At 38.7% G+C, this 19,861-nt stretch overlaps 1 protein-coding gene across 1 annotated transcript in view; it reads left to right on the top strand.

Moving 5' to 3' along the window:
- The first annotated feature begins 70 nt into the window (after positions 1 to 70).
- Positions 71 to 19,861, top strand: part of LOC147029497 (uncharacterized) — a 164,297-nt gene continuing 144,506 nt past the window's right edge. Inside the window, exons 1-2 of the mRNA XM_085872555.1 lie at positions 71 to 379; positions 16,095 to 16,301. Coding sequence (XP_085728681.1) covers positions 292 to 379; positions 16,095 to 16,301 — 295 coding nt within the window. The 5' untranslated portion in view covers positions 71 to 291. The remainder of the gene's footprint in view (positions 380 to 16,094; positions 16,302 to 19,861) is intronic.

Raw genomic sequence — 19,861 nt, 5'->3', positions numbered from 1 at the left:
TGAGCGGGAGGGACGTGAGTTTGAGCGTCCTGCGAGTGGTTGGAGAGCGGGGTCGGATTTCATCCTCGTTGGGGGTCGCCCCGGAGCCCACTTGCGTCCGCCCGTTAAAGCGCTGCCCCGAGCCCCGCGGCCGGCAAGCGGCTTGACTCGGAAGGCACAACGAGAGTTCGGTGCTGCCGCTTGGATCTTTGGGCACCTGGGCAGCAGCTGATGCGGCAGCAGTGACGAGTCAAGGAGTACCCGATTTTTTTTTTCCCCCTGGTTTCGCAGAGACTACATGTCCGCATAGACATGTTCAACTTTGTGGATATAAGACAACTGCGGCCGCTGTTGCTGCTGGCAGCGCTGACCCTCGTTCACTCTCAGGACGACGATTTTCGTAAGTGGCACCTTCATGGGGAGCAGTCGCAGCGGCTTGACTTGCGATCCCAACAGAGTCTGCCCTCCTTCAGCCATTACACATGTACTTAGTGAATGTCGTGCGCGAAGGTGAATGTTCTAGGTGGTCAGGCAAATTGAAACAAACACTAAATACTCACCGCGAGTGTTTCACGCATTTTTTTCCCACGGCTTTAACTGATCGTCGAGTGTGATGTCAATGATAAAGTTACGAGTCGATCTTGGAAGGGGACCTGCCATCTCATTGTGGACCGTGCACCTCCGTGCACCTCCGTGCCCGCTGCATTTTATTAGGTGATCACGCACCTTCTGCCTCTACCTTGTGAGACGTTGAAAGTGCCGCGTTCGTTCTCTAAAATGGTAACGACATTTGGACACACAGTTATACAATCGCCATCTCGTGGCCAAACCTGAAAGTGTTTTTCAAATCGGTCGAGGAAATTTTGGTTGAGGAGCAGCTCTCTGTTCAAAGATTAATTCTACGGAGACCCCTTCGCTGCGTGGGAGATCACATGCCCTGGTGTCTTCTACCATGGGGTCTTCTTTGAGTTTCATTTTCTCTTTTTATTTTACAATTAAAAAAAACTCTCCCCTTTGATAACCATTGCGTTCCAAGACAAAGCATTGTCTCTCTGGTGACTGTTTGGATGAACGACCATTGCAGAAACACAGTGAAACATTTATCACTGGGAACTCTTTATGGCCACCTGTCTTACCTGGCCAGAATTACACATATCTGTTCTTCCTCAAAATCTCTTTACATTATGGGGGTTAGGCCGACTGGTACTGAGCTACTGCCCTGCTCCATCCACAACACTCCCCCACCATCCTCGATCACCAGCCACCTCTCTCCACTCTCCATCCACCTCCACCTTTCTGACATCCCTCGTCACGCAATTCTCCCATTACAACCACGCTGTACCCCTTTTTCTCTTGCTTCATCACTCTTTCAACAGAATCTGCCCTCTTCGGAAGTCTATCTCACTCCATCCGCACTAGTTGCTCTGTCCACTTCAGGAAACTCCAGTTACCAATCCTCCCGCCAAGTTCATGTGCGCACCGATCTCCCCTCCATCAGTGTGCACATGAGCTTGACGGGAGGACTGGTAATGGGCCGGCTGAAGTGACACATATATCGAATCAGAATTTTGTAACAGCAAGAAGAAAAACTCGCTTTTGACATTCATGATGTAAGAAATCATCACGAGGAAGTTGTTGACTGTAACGAGTTGGCCAAAAGGTGTATCATTCCCAAAATATATCGTTGCTGTTTCCTTGGGAAGGCGGTAGAGCTTCGTTGTTAAATGCTCGCTTTAAATTTGACTTACTAGTGCCCTTTGGTTTCACTTGGGTCCTTGTTAAGCTGGCTATCTGATTTGCATTTACTTGAAGATATGTGCTGTTTCTCCCAATACCTTTCTCAAAGTGCAACCTTGTCCTGCAGAACGTTGCACTACTCGATAGCCTGTACCATCGATGAGTCGATTTGGTGAATGGCATTGTGAGAGTGGCTGTCTGGGGGGCATCTACACAATTTTATTCCAATATTCTATGAATTCCTCGAAAATACAGCTTTGAGGATTAAACATAAGAAAACTGGTTTATATTGCATTTAGTCAGATTTTGTTTTAAGCCAAATGAACATCAAAACAAAGTTTGAAGTGTGTGGCATGTATAAAACTGAATCGGGACAGTTTTGATGTTCTTCAGAAATTTATCAAACGGTACTTTGACCATCGGGCATCGCGGTTCTGAGGTCTTGCCATGAGTGTTCCTAATGCTGAGGAGTCATTCCGGGACAGGTTATGAGTCACAGACAGACGTACTGACATCCTTGATAATCAAACTCACACAACGTTTCATAAGAATGGTGCAATGACACTTTCTGGCCAATACGTCCAGTTTACGCTTATCAAATGCAATTCATCATTTTGACATCCAATTTACAATTTTCCAACAGAATGAGATGTTATAACCACATACACGAAGCAAAGTGTGAATATAATTTTCGGGCTAATCGTTTCGGAAGGACATTTAGTTTGTTTTGCCTGATTGATCTCGAACGGTTGGCCAGTTTGGTGTTCAATTTGAGCATGTAGCTTAGGATGCTTATTCTTCTACTTTTGTATGCACGAATGGCCGTGGGTAACATCGTGTGCTGGGGACATGGGAATGCCGCTGATGCAGTGCCCCCTGCAAGTTAGAACAGGTATTTGTAATTTGTACAGGACACTGGAGATGACTCGCCTACTCTTTGTGAAGGACACCGTGGGATCTTTAACATCCACCAACTAATACCGGCAGATGGGACACCAAGTTTAATGTACTCGAAGAATGACGCGCACACACACACACACACACACACACTCTGATGCCTAACCCTACCTGCGAAAAAAACAACTGGATGACAGTTAGTGTCTGGGACAACATTGAAACCCAGCCTGGTGACCTTACAGGCGAGTGTGCATACCTCTAAGCTATCCTGCCAGTGCTTAGGATGTTGAGATCGCAGGTTCAAATCCCATATGCTCTGTTGATGTGTGTACACATTGCCTACTGTCTTTGTTGTTTGTGTAAAAGTAGACTGATACCTGTCACTGATAGGTGCACAATGTAAAAAAAATATTTTCATAATCAATTCTGAGAAGCTGTCTAAATACTACAAATGCACAATTTCAGGACACGTATGTGTGGGAGAAGGCTAAAACAGAAGGATGTCAGTGGGTTGGATCTTCATCCCTTGAGAATGAAATCCAAAGGCACTCAAGCTATCACGGAACTAATTATATCACAGAGGACCTTTAGTCGGGTTAAAAGAAACTTTAACCTTGTGAGAAAGTTAACTAAATAATCTAAATAATAGAGGGAAGCTTCATTATAGTTGGTGCCTTCATATTGACGGGTGCTGTGGAACTGCACAAATACTTTATGTCTGGTGTCTGCAGTAATTTATTATATTATTTTTCGCATCTTTCCTTATTGTACTCTTTAAACGGTTTTAAAAGCAATGGCATTAAGTGGATTCTATGCATTTTGCTTGACATGTGTTTGATCAGGTAATCAGGGAGTTTCTGCATTATACGAAAAAATTTAGTTAAAAACGACACGAAGTTTACAGGAAATGGCCAAATATAATTTGCAAGATTTTTTTTTTTTGATTTGAATGTTGAAAAAAACGTTTGAAGTGGAGTTTAAAAGTCGTTCATCTGACAGTTTTGTATTTATTTGTTCAATTCACATAAAATCTTCGACGAGAAGGCATGACAGCAAAAAGCTGCCATTTTTCTCCCACGAGAATATATGACCCGTCGTTTCACCGAAGGAAATACCAATCTTTGCTGTGATGGCGAATCAATACGGTAAGAAGAAAATGGATTCCTGGTGGTATGGGGATCATCAGCGTCACAAGTTCGCGCTTGCAGTTTCACCACGCGTGCCCACGTACCCATTAAAAAAAAAATCATCACAAACCTTCCCGGGCGTTCCCTGAATCCACCATAGTTTAATTATTGAAATCCGTGAATCTGTTCTCAAGTTCTAACTAGACAAACAAACAAACAGACAGACACGGCTCCTTTTATAATATAGATAGGATTTATAATTTGATAAATTGATGGATAATAATAAAAATCGCCATTGTCGTGCAGCGAATCCTTTTTTATAAATAACAAGAAAATAAGATATTATAAACTAACTGAAGAAGAAATTCAAAAGTGCTCGTCCAAAATGCCAAAACTACTATATATGTATGTATGTGTATATATATATATATGTATATATATATATATATATATATATATATATATATATATATATATATATATATATATATGTAAACACACACACACCCACACAATACAGAGGGTGGCCATAAAAAAAACAGTTCCAAATTTACCTTTTATCAGTTCCTTCATACTAATGATATTCTCTTACTTTTTTGCAAATGCACAAAATGCAGTTCATGTATTGTCAGCAGATTTAGACTTGGTCAAGATAGCCCCATTTTTTTTTTCAACATGCCATGGACAACTAAAGAAAAATCGTTTTCAGCCGAAATCCAGCCCTGAGCGAAATCCCTCAAGAAGGCTCAAACCGTGCTCATGGTTAGATGTCTACCGAGGAGAGTCACTATCCATAGATGATCTCAAAACAGCAATCGCTGACAAAATCCGTTCAATTACTGCAGCTGAAATAAACAATTTTTCCTATCGAATACAATTGTGCCTTCAGCATAGAGGCCAACATCTGGAGCATGTGCTCCAACCTTAATCAAATCAATGACATTAAAGATATCGATCTGAAACTTTCCCTGGTGATCATGTGAAGCGAATCTGTACCAAAGAACATGTCATTTTGAAATGGAAAATGTTTTTCATTTATGCATGCAACTGCCTTCATTAGACCTATACAATGTTCATGCTCGATTAACCAACCCAATAATGGTGTGGATGGAATGAGGCTTGGGACATTGGCTATTGGTCACCATCATCAAGCATTTTATCGATAAAGCAGTTTAAAGCCCTACACGGGGCATATGAGGTGAGAGGAGAGAATAAAAATGAGGTCGCAAATGATTCAAAGAATAGATTATGGAACATTAAAACGTTTACCCCGTCTCATTTTTCAACCACAACCTATTATGTGCCAGGATTAAATGAACATCAATGAATCAAGCTAATTTTGTGTCGACACCTAACCTCCTTTTTTTCTCCTCCCACCTCACCTCACCCTTTCATCCCATCCCACATGACTCACGTGATGCTCCATAATAAATATGGTAGGATGACGGTGACCAATGGCCAACATCAATAACCATTTCTACCCATAACGTTACGGGAAAGGGGGGTGGTAATCGAGGATGAGAAATCGATATGCCCGATGAAGGCATTTCAGATCAGATCAGGTGATGTACCATTCTCTATTATGCAGTGTCGGTGCTGCCGAAGCAGTTTCTTTGTCTCTGGTTACAATCCCGGATGGGTCACCACTCCGATACAGGAAGTTTGAGCAGAAATTTGTAATATGTTCAGGGTGCCGGAGAAAGCTCGCCTCCTCCTTGTGAATGACACCGTTTGTCCATCAACTAATGTGTGAAGGCATTTGGATGTACAACTCGTTTTTTGGTTTGTGTGGACTAATGAAACATTGTGTATATCAACAACATTAAAAAGGTTAGAGAACGATGTCAAAGTTTTCTGTATTTTAACACAACTCCCATTCTATCTATAAAATAATTATTACATCAAATACACAAAAGAACTTTGACATTGTTCTACAATATTTTGATGGTGATTTATACATGTTTCCATACTTATACCCCAGGCAAAAATGCTCCAGTTAGAACTACAGTATATGAGAGTTGTACTCTCATATACTATAGTTTGTAACAGGTCCTACTACAATAGTCTGCAGAGAATTACGACAGGAAATAAATTTTTGTCTGGGACGGTGGTGTGTCTTGGAGCTGTTATTGTGTAGCATCTCATTCGTCAAACTATTACTTTTTTTCAGCAGGAACATTTGACGTGTTAGATTGACAAGGATTACAATGTCCCCCTGTGATTATTTCCATCTGTTTGTCTACTTCGTTGGGTATTGTTTTGTGATAGCATGCTTGCCACAAAATTGCCAATGTAGAAAATGGATACAAACGTTTTTCCGATTTTGCACAAACGCTAGAGGCTTCTCGAAGAGCAAGACATCAGATGAGAGAAGTAGAAAAAGTTGTTTCATTTCATTAAAAGCGAAGGTGAGTCGAAAAAGTTAATTTCACATGGACAAAGTTAATTGCAAAGTTTTTGTTTTTATTTTCTTACTTTTCAAACTTTAGTCGGGGTGTGGTAGTGGAATGGGAGGAGATGTATTAGAGGGATGATTGTGAAAAAGACAGTCTTTCGTGACTGCTACACAATATGTAGACATGTAGGGGTGGGGTGGGGTGGGAGGGATATTGAAACTGGCAAAAACATTGTGTTTGCAAGAAGAGAGATTGGTGGTGAGGGCAGTGATTACATTATGTACAAATCATTGTGTTTATGTTTGTATGTGTGTTGAATAAATAATGTAAAATAAAATACAGTGATTAAGAAATTAGTTTTATTTATAAAACACATTATAAATCAGCATTAAAATAATTTATTGGTGGTTACTCGGATACACAGTGCAGCATGTTAAAATCGGTGACAGTTTGAGTCTATGGTTAGATAGAGGTGCTGTGTAATGGACATGTCTACAAGGTAGTGTTTATCGCTTAATTTATCATCATACAAAGTGGTGTATGATTTAAAGTTATTCAAATGTAGTTATACTTCAAATATAAGTAATAATTAAATAAGTTTGAATCAGGATATTGTATTGCTGTGTTGACTGACTGTCTGAACACAACTTTGGGTTGTGGGTCCATCGATGTTGAGTAATCTATTGATGTGGATCTGCGACCGGGGTTGTGGATCCGCCGTTTGGAGAGGTTCTGGACTGAAATGATCGAAACCTCGATGAAAAACGGTGCCCAGCTGATGATCCAGGCAGTTGGGAAATCAGTAAATTGCTTACAAGTTAAGGTTATAACTTCAAATAATATAACTTTTGTAAGTACTTACAGTGCGTGCGTGTGAGCATGCACGCATGCGCGTACTATGTCTGGTTACCTTCTAGGGAGTACAGTGCAGTAATTGGTGTTTATTGATTATATTACGTATATTTTGTATAAGGGTATGCATACGTTATATACAATGATTGTTCAAGGTTGACATCGACCTGTAATGAAAGAACATGGTAGAATAGTCATTCATGACATAACTTTTACGATATTGTATACCACAAGCAAGTTGTTCAGGAAATGCCATCAAATCACTCGTCAAAGTGTTCCGGGTTGCAAAATCAAGATGGTGGCCAACATAATCACATGTACCATAAAACAGCGGTGTCTCATAAAGTTCCTTGTGAAGTAGAACAGCAAACGGGCTAAAACTCACAGGAGACTTTCTGCATTATTTAATTATGCTTATATTTTGCATAGTTGTGGAGTGCTGTGAGTTATAAAATGTCTCTGAATTGGTGAGTGATCTTGAATGATCATGAGCATTCTCAAACCCAACCTACTGCCGTGACTCAAGGGAACATTAAACGTGTTGAATTTTTGAGAATCGATGGGTTGCTATTCGTAAAATTGCCGAATAATTTGATACCCATTGTTGAACATGTGGAAGCGATCATTCATTCTCACTTGAAATTAAATTGGGTCGGTGAAAGATTGATGCCAACCTCATGTTTTATCAAAGGATAACTCGTGAATTCATTGCAACAAAGTTTCTGAAATGCTATCAGAGGGAGGAAGATGATTTGTTGAAAAAGACTGTGATGTGATGAGAATGGGTCCATAATTTCATGCTGCTGTCGAAGAATCAAAGCACTAGTCAAATAATTCACGGTCCCAAAACCAATATGGTGGCCAATGTAATCACACATGCTGCGGAGAGACGACAGACAGACAGACAGACAGACAGACAGACGACAAAGACAACAAAAACAACATCGAGTGGAAAGCAGCTTGCTCCCCAGCACCAAAATGAAAGGTTCAGTCGTCAAAACAAAAAACGTATTCAATAACATTCTTGTAAGTTAATGGCTTATTTCAAGTTTAATTACTTGAACATGTGAAACCATCAATTAATTGTACTACAGCGAGTTGTTTTGCAATGACGTGAGACAAGCAATACGTAGACATCTCAGGTATACCGTCTCGGGGCTTGACGTTACTGCACGTTAATGCTCGTCCTCACATGACAAATGTCACCACCACTGCTCTGGCAGAGATAGCTTTGCAAGTCAGACATCACCCTCCACCCTCAATACAGTCATTTTTTTAAATGTCACTGCCTTTGGACCACTGAAAGAACATCTGGGTGGCATTAAATTTCTGAATGATGAAGACATCAATTCGCATGTCCTGAAATCCTGCAGACCCAACATAAAATATCTCCAATGGAGTAAATATTAGCAATATATAAAATTGGCAATATAAAACCATGCGATGTGGAATCATGGCGTACCACATTGATGTGATAAGTACGCATTTGTAGCAGGGGAATATCTTGAGAAATAGGTGAAGCGTCACGAAACCTCCCTCCACTTTTTGATATTCGAGAATAAAAACTCTGTATTAACCATGAAACACATACACACTTCTTATTACAGGCCTTTACATCACCATAATGACATTTTGTCGACATTTCCCTCTCGTTCATCGTAAACCTGCATCAGGCATCACGTATTTGACTGCCATCCCCCAAGGTCATCCTACTATATTTAATAAAGCAATTATTTGACAGTGTATATGTACGTACATCTGAAAACCATGGAAAAAACACACCACGCTGATCCGATGTGCGACAATTTTTGCATACGTGATGATAGTACCCAGGATCAGAATAAATCCCCTTCCCCCTGCGAGAGAGGGGGGGGGGCGGTGAGACGACTTGCCAATGCTCCTGGAGGAAGCGGGTGTTTCTAGTGCCTTTAAATACAGCTGATGGTATTGCTATTAAAACCTTTGGATTCTTAGCTTCTGGAAACCCAACTAATCTCAAGAGAATTACCGTGATGTTATTGGGCTGGGAGTAAAAGCAAACAAATCCAGATGCTCATTAAAATATTGAAGGAGTTGATATTTCATTGGTCTGGTATTTCTTTTGCCAATATCCACACTGATTGCTTGACTCTTAATTGCCATTAGTCTGTCTGTTTATTACATACATAAAGGAGGGGTCTTGGGGGAGGGGTCTGGGGGATAAAAAAAATTTCTGAGATGGGACATTTGGAAATTGCCCACATTCAATCAAAAAATATTTTCAGAATGAAGAGGTTAACCCTCAAGTCTGCACCAAGGAGGATCCCAGCAGTCGCAAACAAAATTCACAACAGAGGGAATTTATTGGACTCTACATATGACATCAACTTGCGAGCAAGGACTCTAATTACTAATTAATTGGTGCCCATAATATGATTATATGCCTGGTGTTGGCTTAATGGTTCAGGTGGTGGGTTTGGGATCCTAGGATCCTGAGTTCAAATCCCACTTGGCTATTGAATTAATACCAGGTGGGGTTGACGCTGCCCATCATCCTTCTGAGCTATCATCCTTCAGCAAAATGAGTGCGAGCTTGCTGGTATCCTGTGTCTGAGTGGCGACCCATCCAGGAGTGTGCCCAATAGCCAAGGAGACTGCTTTGGCAGCAGCAACGCTCTGCACAGAGTATGGTCCCAATGGATGGATGGATAACATGATCTGATGAGGTACGATATCTCTTAGCCTTTTATTTTGCTAACAACAGTTGTAGACCAGAAGGATATGTTGTAAAACTTAGCATCACAATGTTGAACCAATAATTCTCAACTTGCACCGAAAGGAAGTTTAGAAATTGGTCATGTCTTGTGGCCCGAAAGATTTAAAAAATAAATTTCCAATACAGTATACAATATGATCTTTAATGTTTATCATGAAATTGAGACAGCCAATGTAATACCCCCATTTAATTATCTGTTGTCTGCATACCGTTTTGGCACTGTATCTAAATCTTCCTCGTATCCCATTCTGCCAAGTGCTGATCATTATTGAATTAAGACTTTTGAGTTTCTTTATCATCGTGTTTGCCTAATAGGTGTCGATAAAGGTAAAAAGTAAAATATTTGTTTGCCGTAACATAATTATGAACATGACTCTTCCTCTTTAGATTTTTTTTCCCACAATGGGTGCATGATTCTAACTTCATAATTTCTTGAATTGTTCTGCTTTGGTAGTTTTGTTTCTCTACTCTTTCGTGATGCCTTCGATGAGGAGGATGTACAATATTTGCTCCATTGGCAGTGTATTATGGCAGCAGTGTATGAAGCTCCATTGGCAGTGTATCTTAAAGTGCATGCATAACTTAGTGGATCTGTGAGATGCCATTTAACAGCCCCTCTCTTGTCTCTTTTTACTTGTGCACATCCTCTGCATGATATGTTTGTCTGTCTGCCTGTCTGTCTGTGTGATGTGCGTTGCCATTTTTCACAGAGATGGCCAAACATTTAGGATCATTGGTATCTCCCCCGATGAGGCTGAGTCTTTGGATCTCTCACTGTCTCACTGCAGGCAGGTCGGTGGTCTTTCTGTCTTCTACCGTCTCTCTTCCCTCCCCCCCCCCCTTGCTTTGTCTGCTGTCTGTCCCACTCATATATCCGCAGGGCGCTCAAGGCCCGCCAGAAACCCCCTTCTGGTTAAACTACCAAAATCAAGAATCACTGCTCACCTTCACTCTTTCATTCCTCTTTTTTTTTTCCCCCCACCTTTGTAACAAACTCCCACACTCTCTTCAATCCCACTCTTCTCTCTAGTTCTTCAAAACAGCTGTTCACCATGATCTCTTATCTTCCCCCATCTAAAACGACGATCTTTTCTACCTCCGTTAATCCACCTCCAACCCACCTCCTTCAAATTCCCTGCTTTCCTTCCTGTGTTGTCCCTGTAATGTCCATCTTGTTTACCTCGTGTACCCCGCCCCATCCCTCTCCCTTCCACAGATCTCCTCGTTTGTCTATTCCCCACTGTTTTGTGCTTCCCTCTCCCATCCCTTTTGTCTCCTGCTCCCCTTGTAAAACGTTATGTGTGTTAGCTCTTATACGAGCCTCGACATTGAAAGGTAATATTAAATGATCCCCGATCCCATGCCTTAGTGGGTGGTAGGGTGTTTTGTGCCCCCACCAAGAAATAGGAAAAAAATATTGATTTCTTCAAAATGCCAACAGAATTAGAAGAACACCAGGCAACGCCAGATACCTCTGCTAGTGCTAGATAACTGCTGAATGCATGCCTTGCAGAGAGTTTGACATTACAGAGCTCAGTGAAAGTTTGCTAACTTAAGCTGTTTTGTGCAAGGCATTTTTTTCACACTCTATGAAGTCGTGGGTGGGGGAGAGGTAGGTGGGTAGGTTGGTTTAATACAAAACTGGAAAGTATGTAAGTGACTGATTGCGCATGATGCCATCTTGATAAAACACAAAAGTGAGCTTAAAACTTGGCCCATAATCGACCTTATAGGCTTTTAAATGCTGTGATTCTCACAACTTTCAGCACCGCACGGCACTGCTCACAGTATGATAATTAAGTAGAGGCTTTGGACCATGTTTCTTTGCTCTTTGGAAAATTTAATTGTGATGCATGTTCAACTCGAAGGGCACTCGGTAGAGCGCATACCTCCGCCGTGCAATACCTGATCCAATAGAACATATTATCAGGTCCATCAAATATATCGTTTTTCGCCCCTTCTCTCAATGGTGAAGAATCACTTTAAAAAAAAAATGTCGTATACAGATATGGATTCGGATCTTCCCCAAAATAGAATCAATTCTTCCTTGTCACACACCCAACATCTCCACCAAGTTTGTTCCGAATCCGTCCACAACTTTTTGACATATCGTGCTAAATATCGGTTTGGCCCTATCTCTCAATATGCCTGGTGTTGGCTTAATGGTTCTGGTGGTGGGCTTGGGATCCTTTGGTCCTGAGTTCAAATCCCGCTCAGCTGTTGAATTAATACCAGGTGGGGTAAACTCGGCCTGTCATCCTTCCAAGGTCAGCAAAATGAGTGCCAGCTTGCTGGTATCCTGTGTTGGAGTAGTGACCCGTCCAGGATTGTGCCCACTAGCCAAGGAGACTTCTTAAGCAGCATCAACGCTCTGCACAGAGTATGATCCCAATGTCCTCCTACCTCTCAATGGTGAAGAATGACTTAAAAAATTCTAGTTGTCAGATCTGGATCTTCACCAAAATCTAATTAGTTTGTCCTTGTCACACACCCAACCTGTCCATAAAATTTATTCTGAATCCGTTCACAACTTTTTGAAATATCCTGCACACAAACAAACAAACAGACAGACAGGGGTGAAAACTTAATCTCCTTCACCTTCGGTGATGAAGGTAAAAATAGAACGAATTGCTTCGTCTCAGTTATTTCTCATGGGAGTGAGGGCAAACTACAAAGTTATCAAGGTACTTTGATCACTGGGTGTTGCATCATTGAATATGTACCAATTTATATTCTTCATAAGATCAAGGCTTGGAGAAGAGAAAGATGAAACCATGGAAGAACAAGATAGAAGCTCGGGGAAGCTGAAGATCATGAGTGAATGCAAATATCACAAGTGATTGAATATATTGCAAATGAAGGTGAATATTTTCTCATGGAAGAGCAGGATGGAAGAACAAGAGAGATATTTTGAATGATATGTAAGATAATCTAAATGAGATGCAAGGTATTTTGGATAAATACAACTTAAAAGACACCAATCAGACTAAATGTGCAGAAATCAAAACGTACCCCCCTCCTCCCCGAACTACTCCAAGCTGTGAAGGAATTGTCTTATGCCCAGTGAAACCTAGTGGAGATGTTAGTCCTTTTATGTGATTTCCAACCAATGGCACTTTTTTCCCCCCTGGCAATGGGTGAGTTTCTGAATACCCCTGGAGGAGAAGTCATATTTTCGCTCTGAAAGGCATGGTCAGACAAAAACAATTATTTTGACTCACCTTCCCATCATATTTATTTCAGCCCAATCATATGTGTGTTTGTGTGTGTATGTATGTGTATATATGTATGTATATATATATATATATATATATATATATATATATATATATATATATATATATATATAATATGATTGGGGTGGTTGGGATAACACATTTTTAAAGAAGAATAAGTCGCTTGCAACTGAAAGTAAAAAAAATTAGATTGACTGCTAATTTGAGCAAAAAAAAAACGTTTACATATATATATATATATATATATATATATATATATATATATATATATATATATATATATATATATATATATATATATATATATATATATAGATTTGTATAGCTCATATATATATATATACATTTGTGTAGCTCAGTGGACTGTCACCACAGAAGCGATGTGGTCCTTGGGTTTGAGTCCTGGGTTGAGTCAATTTTTTCAATGAAGTCAATCAACCCAAGACTCCTTGGGTTTGAGTCTTGGGTTGAGTCAGAATTTTTTCACATTAGCCCCACACAGTAATTTATTCTTGTTTATTAAATGCCTATATATATATATATATATATATATATATATATATATATATATATATATATATATATATACATATATATATATATATATATATATATATATATATATATATTCTCCAATTCATCTTATTTATGAGTCCCAATTATTCTCACCTTCTGTGGGGTTGGCCAGGGAAGGATTTTTGCTGGATTCCTTCATAAACCATTTAGCTTGACCTGGCATCGTCTGAAGGTGGCAGAAATTTAGGGTTTTTTCAGGGTCTCAGCAATAACTTTTTTACTCTTCATGAAATATGCTGTTGAGTCTTTAACGTCCACCAACTGATGCTGTCTGACTTGGCACAGACTGCTCCTTTACACCCACCTAAGGGATCACATTTTGTTCAACAATACCTTGTCTATGCGACACCAATCCAAACCATTATTATCTGGTCAATAATCCAACTCTGATTAGACAGCTCCAATCTACCTTTGCACTATCATGCCAGACTTGGCACCATGGGGGCTGAATAGATCACAGGCAAAAATGCATGTCAAGTGGGTAGATATTTTTTCCCAAGTCATTTTGCTTACAAATGGGAGGCAGTCTGACTTTAATGCAAACATTAGACAGTTCCAAGATAGGCTCCTTTTGCTGTCAGATTGTTCCTTGCCACTGGAGAGCATAACCGCTATTGTAAGACGATCACAATGACAATGTCTTGTCACTAACGTGGCATCCCTGAATTTAACCTGTCTGATTTATACCTTTGCTATCATCTTGCACTTCTTCATGGTGTGGTTGTGAATGTACATTTCATTTTGTGGATCTTTCTTTTGTGTTTTCCACTTGTTAATTTTTAGCCTTTGTTTTTTTGTCTCTATTTTTTCACATCCATCCTTTGCATTTATTGTTTTCCCAAGTCCTGCCACCCCCCCTCCCCTATCCCCAAACCACCAAAGGGTTTTTGATTCATTTTGTTTGTTTATCGTTTCTTCCTCCATTGTTGTGAAATATCTGGTAATAAAGAGTACTTCCACCTTTGGTCCTTAGTAGTAATGCAAAATGTAACAAGGCGAAGCCCTCTTCAAGTTGTTCCATAAGTTCCATGCTCTTAGTGCACAAAAGGATTGAAAAGCAACTGTTGCATTTATCTTTTCACAATGGACAAAACTGCATTTAAAGATTATGGATTTCTGTTTGGTTTATGAAGAGAATGAAATAATTTGGAAGAGCACAGAGTTGCATGATGGTATGTTGGTAGAAATGAGTCAGAACACCTGGTTTCATTTTCCATGCCACAGATTTGCAGTGACATGCTTAATGATAAAATGAACTTGTGGAACGCTTTACCTCCCACACTGAAGTTCACCACCCTCGGCATGAAGGCCGAAGCAAAGTATGAGCTGCCAAATGCAAATGGGTGTTAGTAGTGTGGTATTAAGAACAAGAGGAATATCAACACTCTTGTATTCAACCATCATAGTTTTCTATATGAGAATACCAAATGCTTTATTTATGTAAACTGCTGTATATCATGACAGTGAGTCAAAAACCTCTTATTTTGTTAAAATTGTCACTATTGGTTAATTTTTGATTTTTCTTATTCGTTTTTATTGTATAGTTATTATTCACTTGGGTTGGAGTACAGCATTTGTTTTTCATTAAAAAAAATAATTAATGACTGCAGTTGCTGGAATTACTTGCGAGAAAAAAACGCCTTGTTCTGTGTCTCCCATTGAACCTTTATCCTGCACAGAGTGTATGTGCTAAAGCCCTTCTATTAGCCTTAGATTCATCCATCTAAGGTCTATCAGGACCATACTCTGTACAGAGCGTTGGTGCTGCCGTAGCAGTCTCCTGGGCTATTGGACACAATCCTGGACGGGTCGCCATTCCGACGCAGGATACATTAGCCTTAGATGCTGGAAAAGAAAGAAAAACAGCTTCGCTAATCCTGATAAATTGAGGTCTAACGTTGTTTTCTTTGCCCTCAAAATTTTTTTTTGAAACAAATTATGAAAAAAAAAGAAATACCCATTATATCTGGGATTAGCTAACAATACATTTGAATTGCAAGGAAGCCAACATATGCTTTTCCACGATGAATGTGTTATAAAAGATATAAATTTGGATTTTGGTTTCTTCAGACCAGTAACGCCACATGTATTATTTTATGCTATCTCTCCAACTCAGCTTGTACGTAATAAGTAGATGCCTTCCAACCAGATAATAAACTCTTTCAAACAATTCAGGGTGCATTATTAGATCCAGTCTCGAAATATATTAACAACAGCACACAGAGTGATTGGACCATAAATCCACTGGCAAAAACATGGCATGCCTGGACTTGTACATGTCAAATTGATTCGAAAACGGTCCCAACATTATACTTTGTAAACTCCCATGAATGGCAACAACCAACACACAATGAGACCACTCAACACAGAAGCATTTAAAAGGAATGCATTTTGGTTTCCATGTGGTCAAAACGTGCATATTTTGCATGTTTTCCTCCATGGGTGGTTTGAGAATGTCAGGTTATGAATATCGAATCATTGTAAAGATTTAGTTTGACCATCAACAACAAATAAACAGATCGATTTCTTTTCTTCACAGTGGGCCTGTCAAACTGCGTGCAGAATGGACAGATATACTATGACAAGGACGTCTGGAAGCCGGAATCATGTACCATCTGCGTATGTAACAGTGGTGAAGTTATCTGTGATGACATTATTTGTGATGACATCCGGGACTGCCGCAACCCAGAGATCCCCGAGGGCGAGTGCTGCCCGATTTGCCCTGATGATGAGATTCCTGTTTTAGGTAAGAAAGCTTTCTGGCACGTGACTTGCTGTCGAGTTGATGCCAGTTTATGCTCTTCAGCATCTTACATTATGATGGTATAATTCTAACATGACAGTATAGTACATTTCAAGCCATTTTATTGTGTGGGCTTTAGATTTACATTATCATTGCATTTTATTGCTTGCAATCCTTGAGCTATGATATCTGTGAGAGTTTTGTGATGTGTGCTCTATGCACCATCAAAATGTTGATAAGTTGACATGCATGGGCTAACAAAAGAAGAAACTGTAATGTCATTATGAACCTTGGAATGCCTCGGTGGGTTGTAATCTCGAAGGTCAGAAGCCAATGTAATGCTGGTCGAAGCCATGGATTATTGTTTTATTTTCCTCTTCGCGATGTTTAGCATTGCCATCTTTACTCATGCACAGTGGGATTCAGAGCGTGCACAATGGGGTGACATGGTACATTTTTGTAATGCCAAAAGGGAAATATTGAATTGGGTAATCAATTTCCACTTTTATCCTCAGTCAACACTGGAATGTCTGAAAATAATTCACAGTGTAGCAAAAAACCTGAACACAGATGATTATCCAATAATTTGTTGAGCAAGATGAATCGTAAAATATCAGAATGTGATATTTTACCCCCCACCCCCAATTCTAGTTGGAAGCTTTTTCAAGTTTCATTTGATTTTTCCATACAATTGCTTAAGTGTGGAAATTTGTTTCTTAAATTATACAATATTTTTTTCCTGCACTGGTTTATACCTTGTTTAAAATGGAGTTATTAAAACAATAAAATTCTGGGTATCAAGACGGTGGGAAATTTATTGCCCTTATATTTTGTTCATATTGTTCTCACAATTATTACAACAATAATGATTAAATTCTGGGTATAAAAATGGCTGAAAATGACTTTTTTATTTTGAAGTGCTAAATTGAAGTGCTGTTATTCTTTCAGTGGGAATTTTATTGCTCTTATATTTTGTTAAAATTGTTCTCGTAATGAAGTACTTACGATAATCCAGTAAAAGCAACCTTATTGTTCATTACAAGATGTACGTATGATGAGTAATAATATTGATTTCTTTAATATATATATATATATATATATATATATATATATATATATATATATATATATATATATATATATATATAAAGTTTGTGTTTTGGACTTTTGTGAATACCTCTTTTGAATGATATATACAGTGGGTGAAAAAGTATGAGTTCATTTAAAATGATGCCAAGCTTTCTTAAATCACCATTTCAAACACAAATTTGTCTTAATCTTGAAGAAATGTATCCATATTCTGTAATTTGTGAAAGTTATTATTGACTGACACTGTCTTAACAGAATAAATGAAGTGTGAATACATTTGAGAGAAACATATTTATGTGAGCAGTCTGAATATGCTCTGGAGTGCATTATAACTCTGTTGAGAAAATATTGACTGAAACATAATCCATAAACGAATTAAATCAATCCCAAATGGAGTTGAGGCAGTTATCACGGCAAAGGGATAATTATTATTATGTACACTGATTATTATTGATTCTATGTAAAGACAAATTTTATTTTTAGTATTCTAATAAGTGCTGTTATGTCCTTAAGAGTTCATGGAAATCCCTTGAAAGTGCTTTTTGTTTCATATATCAATTATAAAATTTGTTATCACATCTCGATCAATAAATTTCCGACTGGACTCACACTTTTGCACCCCACTCTATAATATGAAAAATTGAAAAGGTTTCTTATCTGCAAAATCTAACACACAAAATCATCTTATGGAAAACAAAATAAGTTGAGTAAGGTTACCATTATTTGTCCACGAGTAGTATTTGGGCTGAAATTGAAGTGCTGTTAATTCCAATATTGGATCAAGGGTTGTCTAATTTAATTTTATATTCTGAAAACATTTTTCCATGAGATCAATTACAATTCATTCTTCTCCACAACATTTTTTTTTCCTTTCTCATGAATTATACCTTCTCAATCACAACTTGATATGTCACCTTTTGCTTCAAATGCACCTCATCTCAATGTTTCTCCACTCCAAATTAATCATATTTGGTTGTGACTTCTGTGTGCTAAAATCTATCTCACCTCCATGTGTCTGTCTGTTTCGTTCACTTCACATAACCCAGCCCAACGATTTGCTGATCAAAACCTTATAAGACAAAACCATTTATATTCATGGGGATAATGTGGAGAATATAAAAGCAGGTAATTGGAAGAAAAATATATTCACATGTTTTCTTATTGTCCCCATGCATTTAAATATTTTATCATTATGGAGTATCTGAAAAACTCCTTCAAAAGAAACACAAATTCTGAATGATGATAATATAACAACAATTGTAAAAAGAAAAAAACAACTATTTATGATTTAACGCTCCTGATAGATTAGGGAAATAGTCTTAGTTCCAAACAGTATTTGACAAAGGCACCATAACAATGGGCAGCTCAGCACAAACATTATATTGGCTTTTGCTTCCTCTTGGTGATTATACTGTGTGTGTGTGTGTGTGTGTGTGTGTGTGTGTGTGTGTGTGTGTGTGTGTGTGTGTGTGTGTGTGTGTATATGTATATATATATATATATATATATATATATATATATATATATATATATATATATATATATATATATATATATGTTATTTTTCAGCTCTGTGTCAGCTCTGCATTTGTTATTTTTTTAATGAAAATGTCAAGACTCTTGGAAAAGCAAAACAACAATTCATTTAAATTGGCTAAGACAGAAAATGGACAGCAAATCAAAAGCACGTCATGGCAATGAGCGTCTACCTTCTATGACTTAAGGACAGAGTAAGACTCACCTTGATATTAGTTCCCTCGACAAGAAAAAAGATAAATTCGAAAATAATATCAATTGACAGACTTGTCCTGTGAAGGACAATATGAATTGGGATGTTAGGGGAATATGTGTGGGCCCCCTGTGGATTGGTAGTGATGAATCGTCGAGAGATAGCAAGTGTATCATTAACAGATGTGAGGCAACAGAACACTGCAAAGCTGTCTCAAATGGTCAAGAAGCTGTGCCCTGGGACTCTGCCTTATAATGCCAACGTTTCCCATTATCTTATTCTCTATTTTATTAAGGAGTGCCAAGTTCGATGCTGGAGCTTTGGCCAAGAATGCAAACCAGTCTTCCACAACACTGCATATTCATGCCTTGTATGCAGTGTAAAGCCGCAAAGTGGTGTCAAGGAATTATTTGACTCTGCAGAGAATGCCCAGATGGTCGCTGTCCTCAGATCTTAGTTTTGATTCACGAGCGTCATCTGTTCTGAGAAGCTTTTGGGAACATGCACAAAAGGCAACAATCTATGGCAATGCTAAAGATTTAACAGATTGACAGTTAAGAATGTCAACGTTTTAGTATTGATGCTTGGAGCTGTTGTGGTGACAAAAGTATTCCTGGGAATTGTCCACAATCTCATGTACTTATTTTACATGCATATCAAAAGAATGTCAAAAAAAGTAAACAAAACATCCTGTTTAAAATGAAAAAATCGTTTACCTCTTTGTTTATGGGTAAATGGCAAGTAA

The sequence above is a fragment of the Eptatretus burgeri genome, chromosome 3, assembly GCF_056783735.1.
Source record: "Eptatretus burgeri isolate ZD-2024b chromosome 3, Ebu_testis_v1, whole genome shotgun sequence".
NCBI lineage: Eukaryota > Metazoa > Chordata > Myxini > Myxiniformes > Myxinidae > Eptatretus > Eptatretus burgeri.
This window is presented reverse-complemented; position numbering and strand designations above follow the sequence as displayed.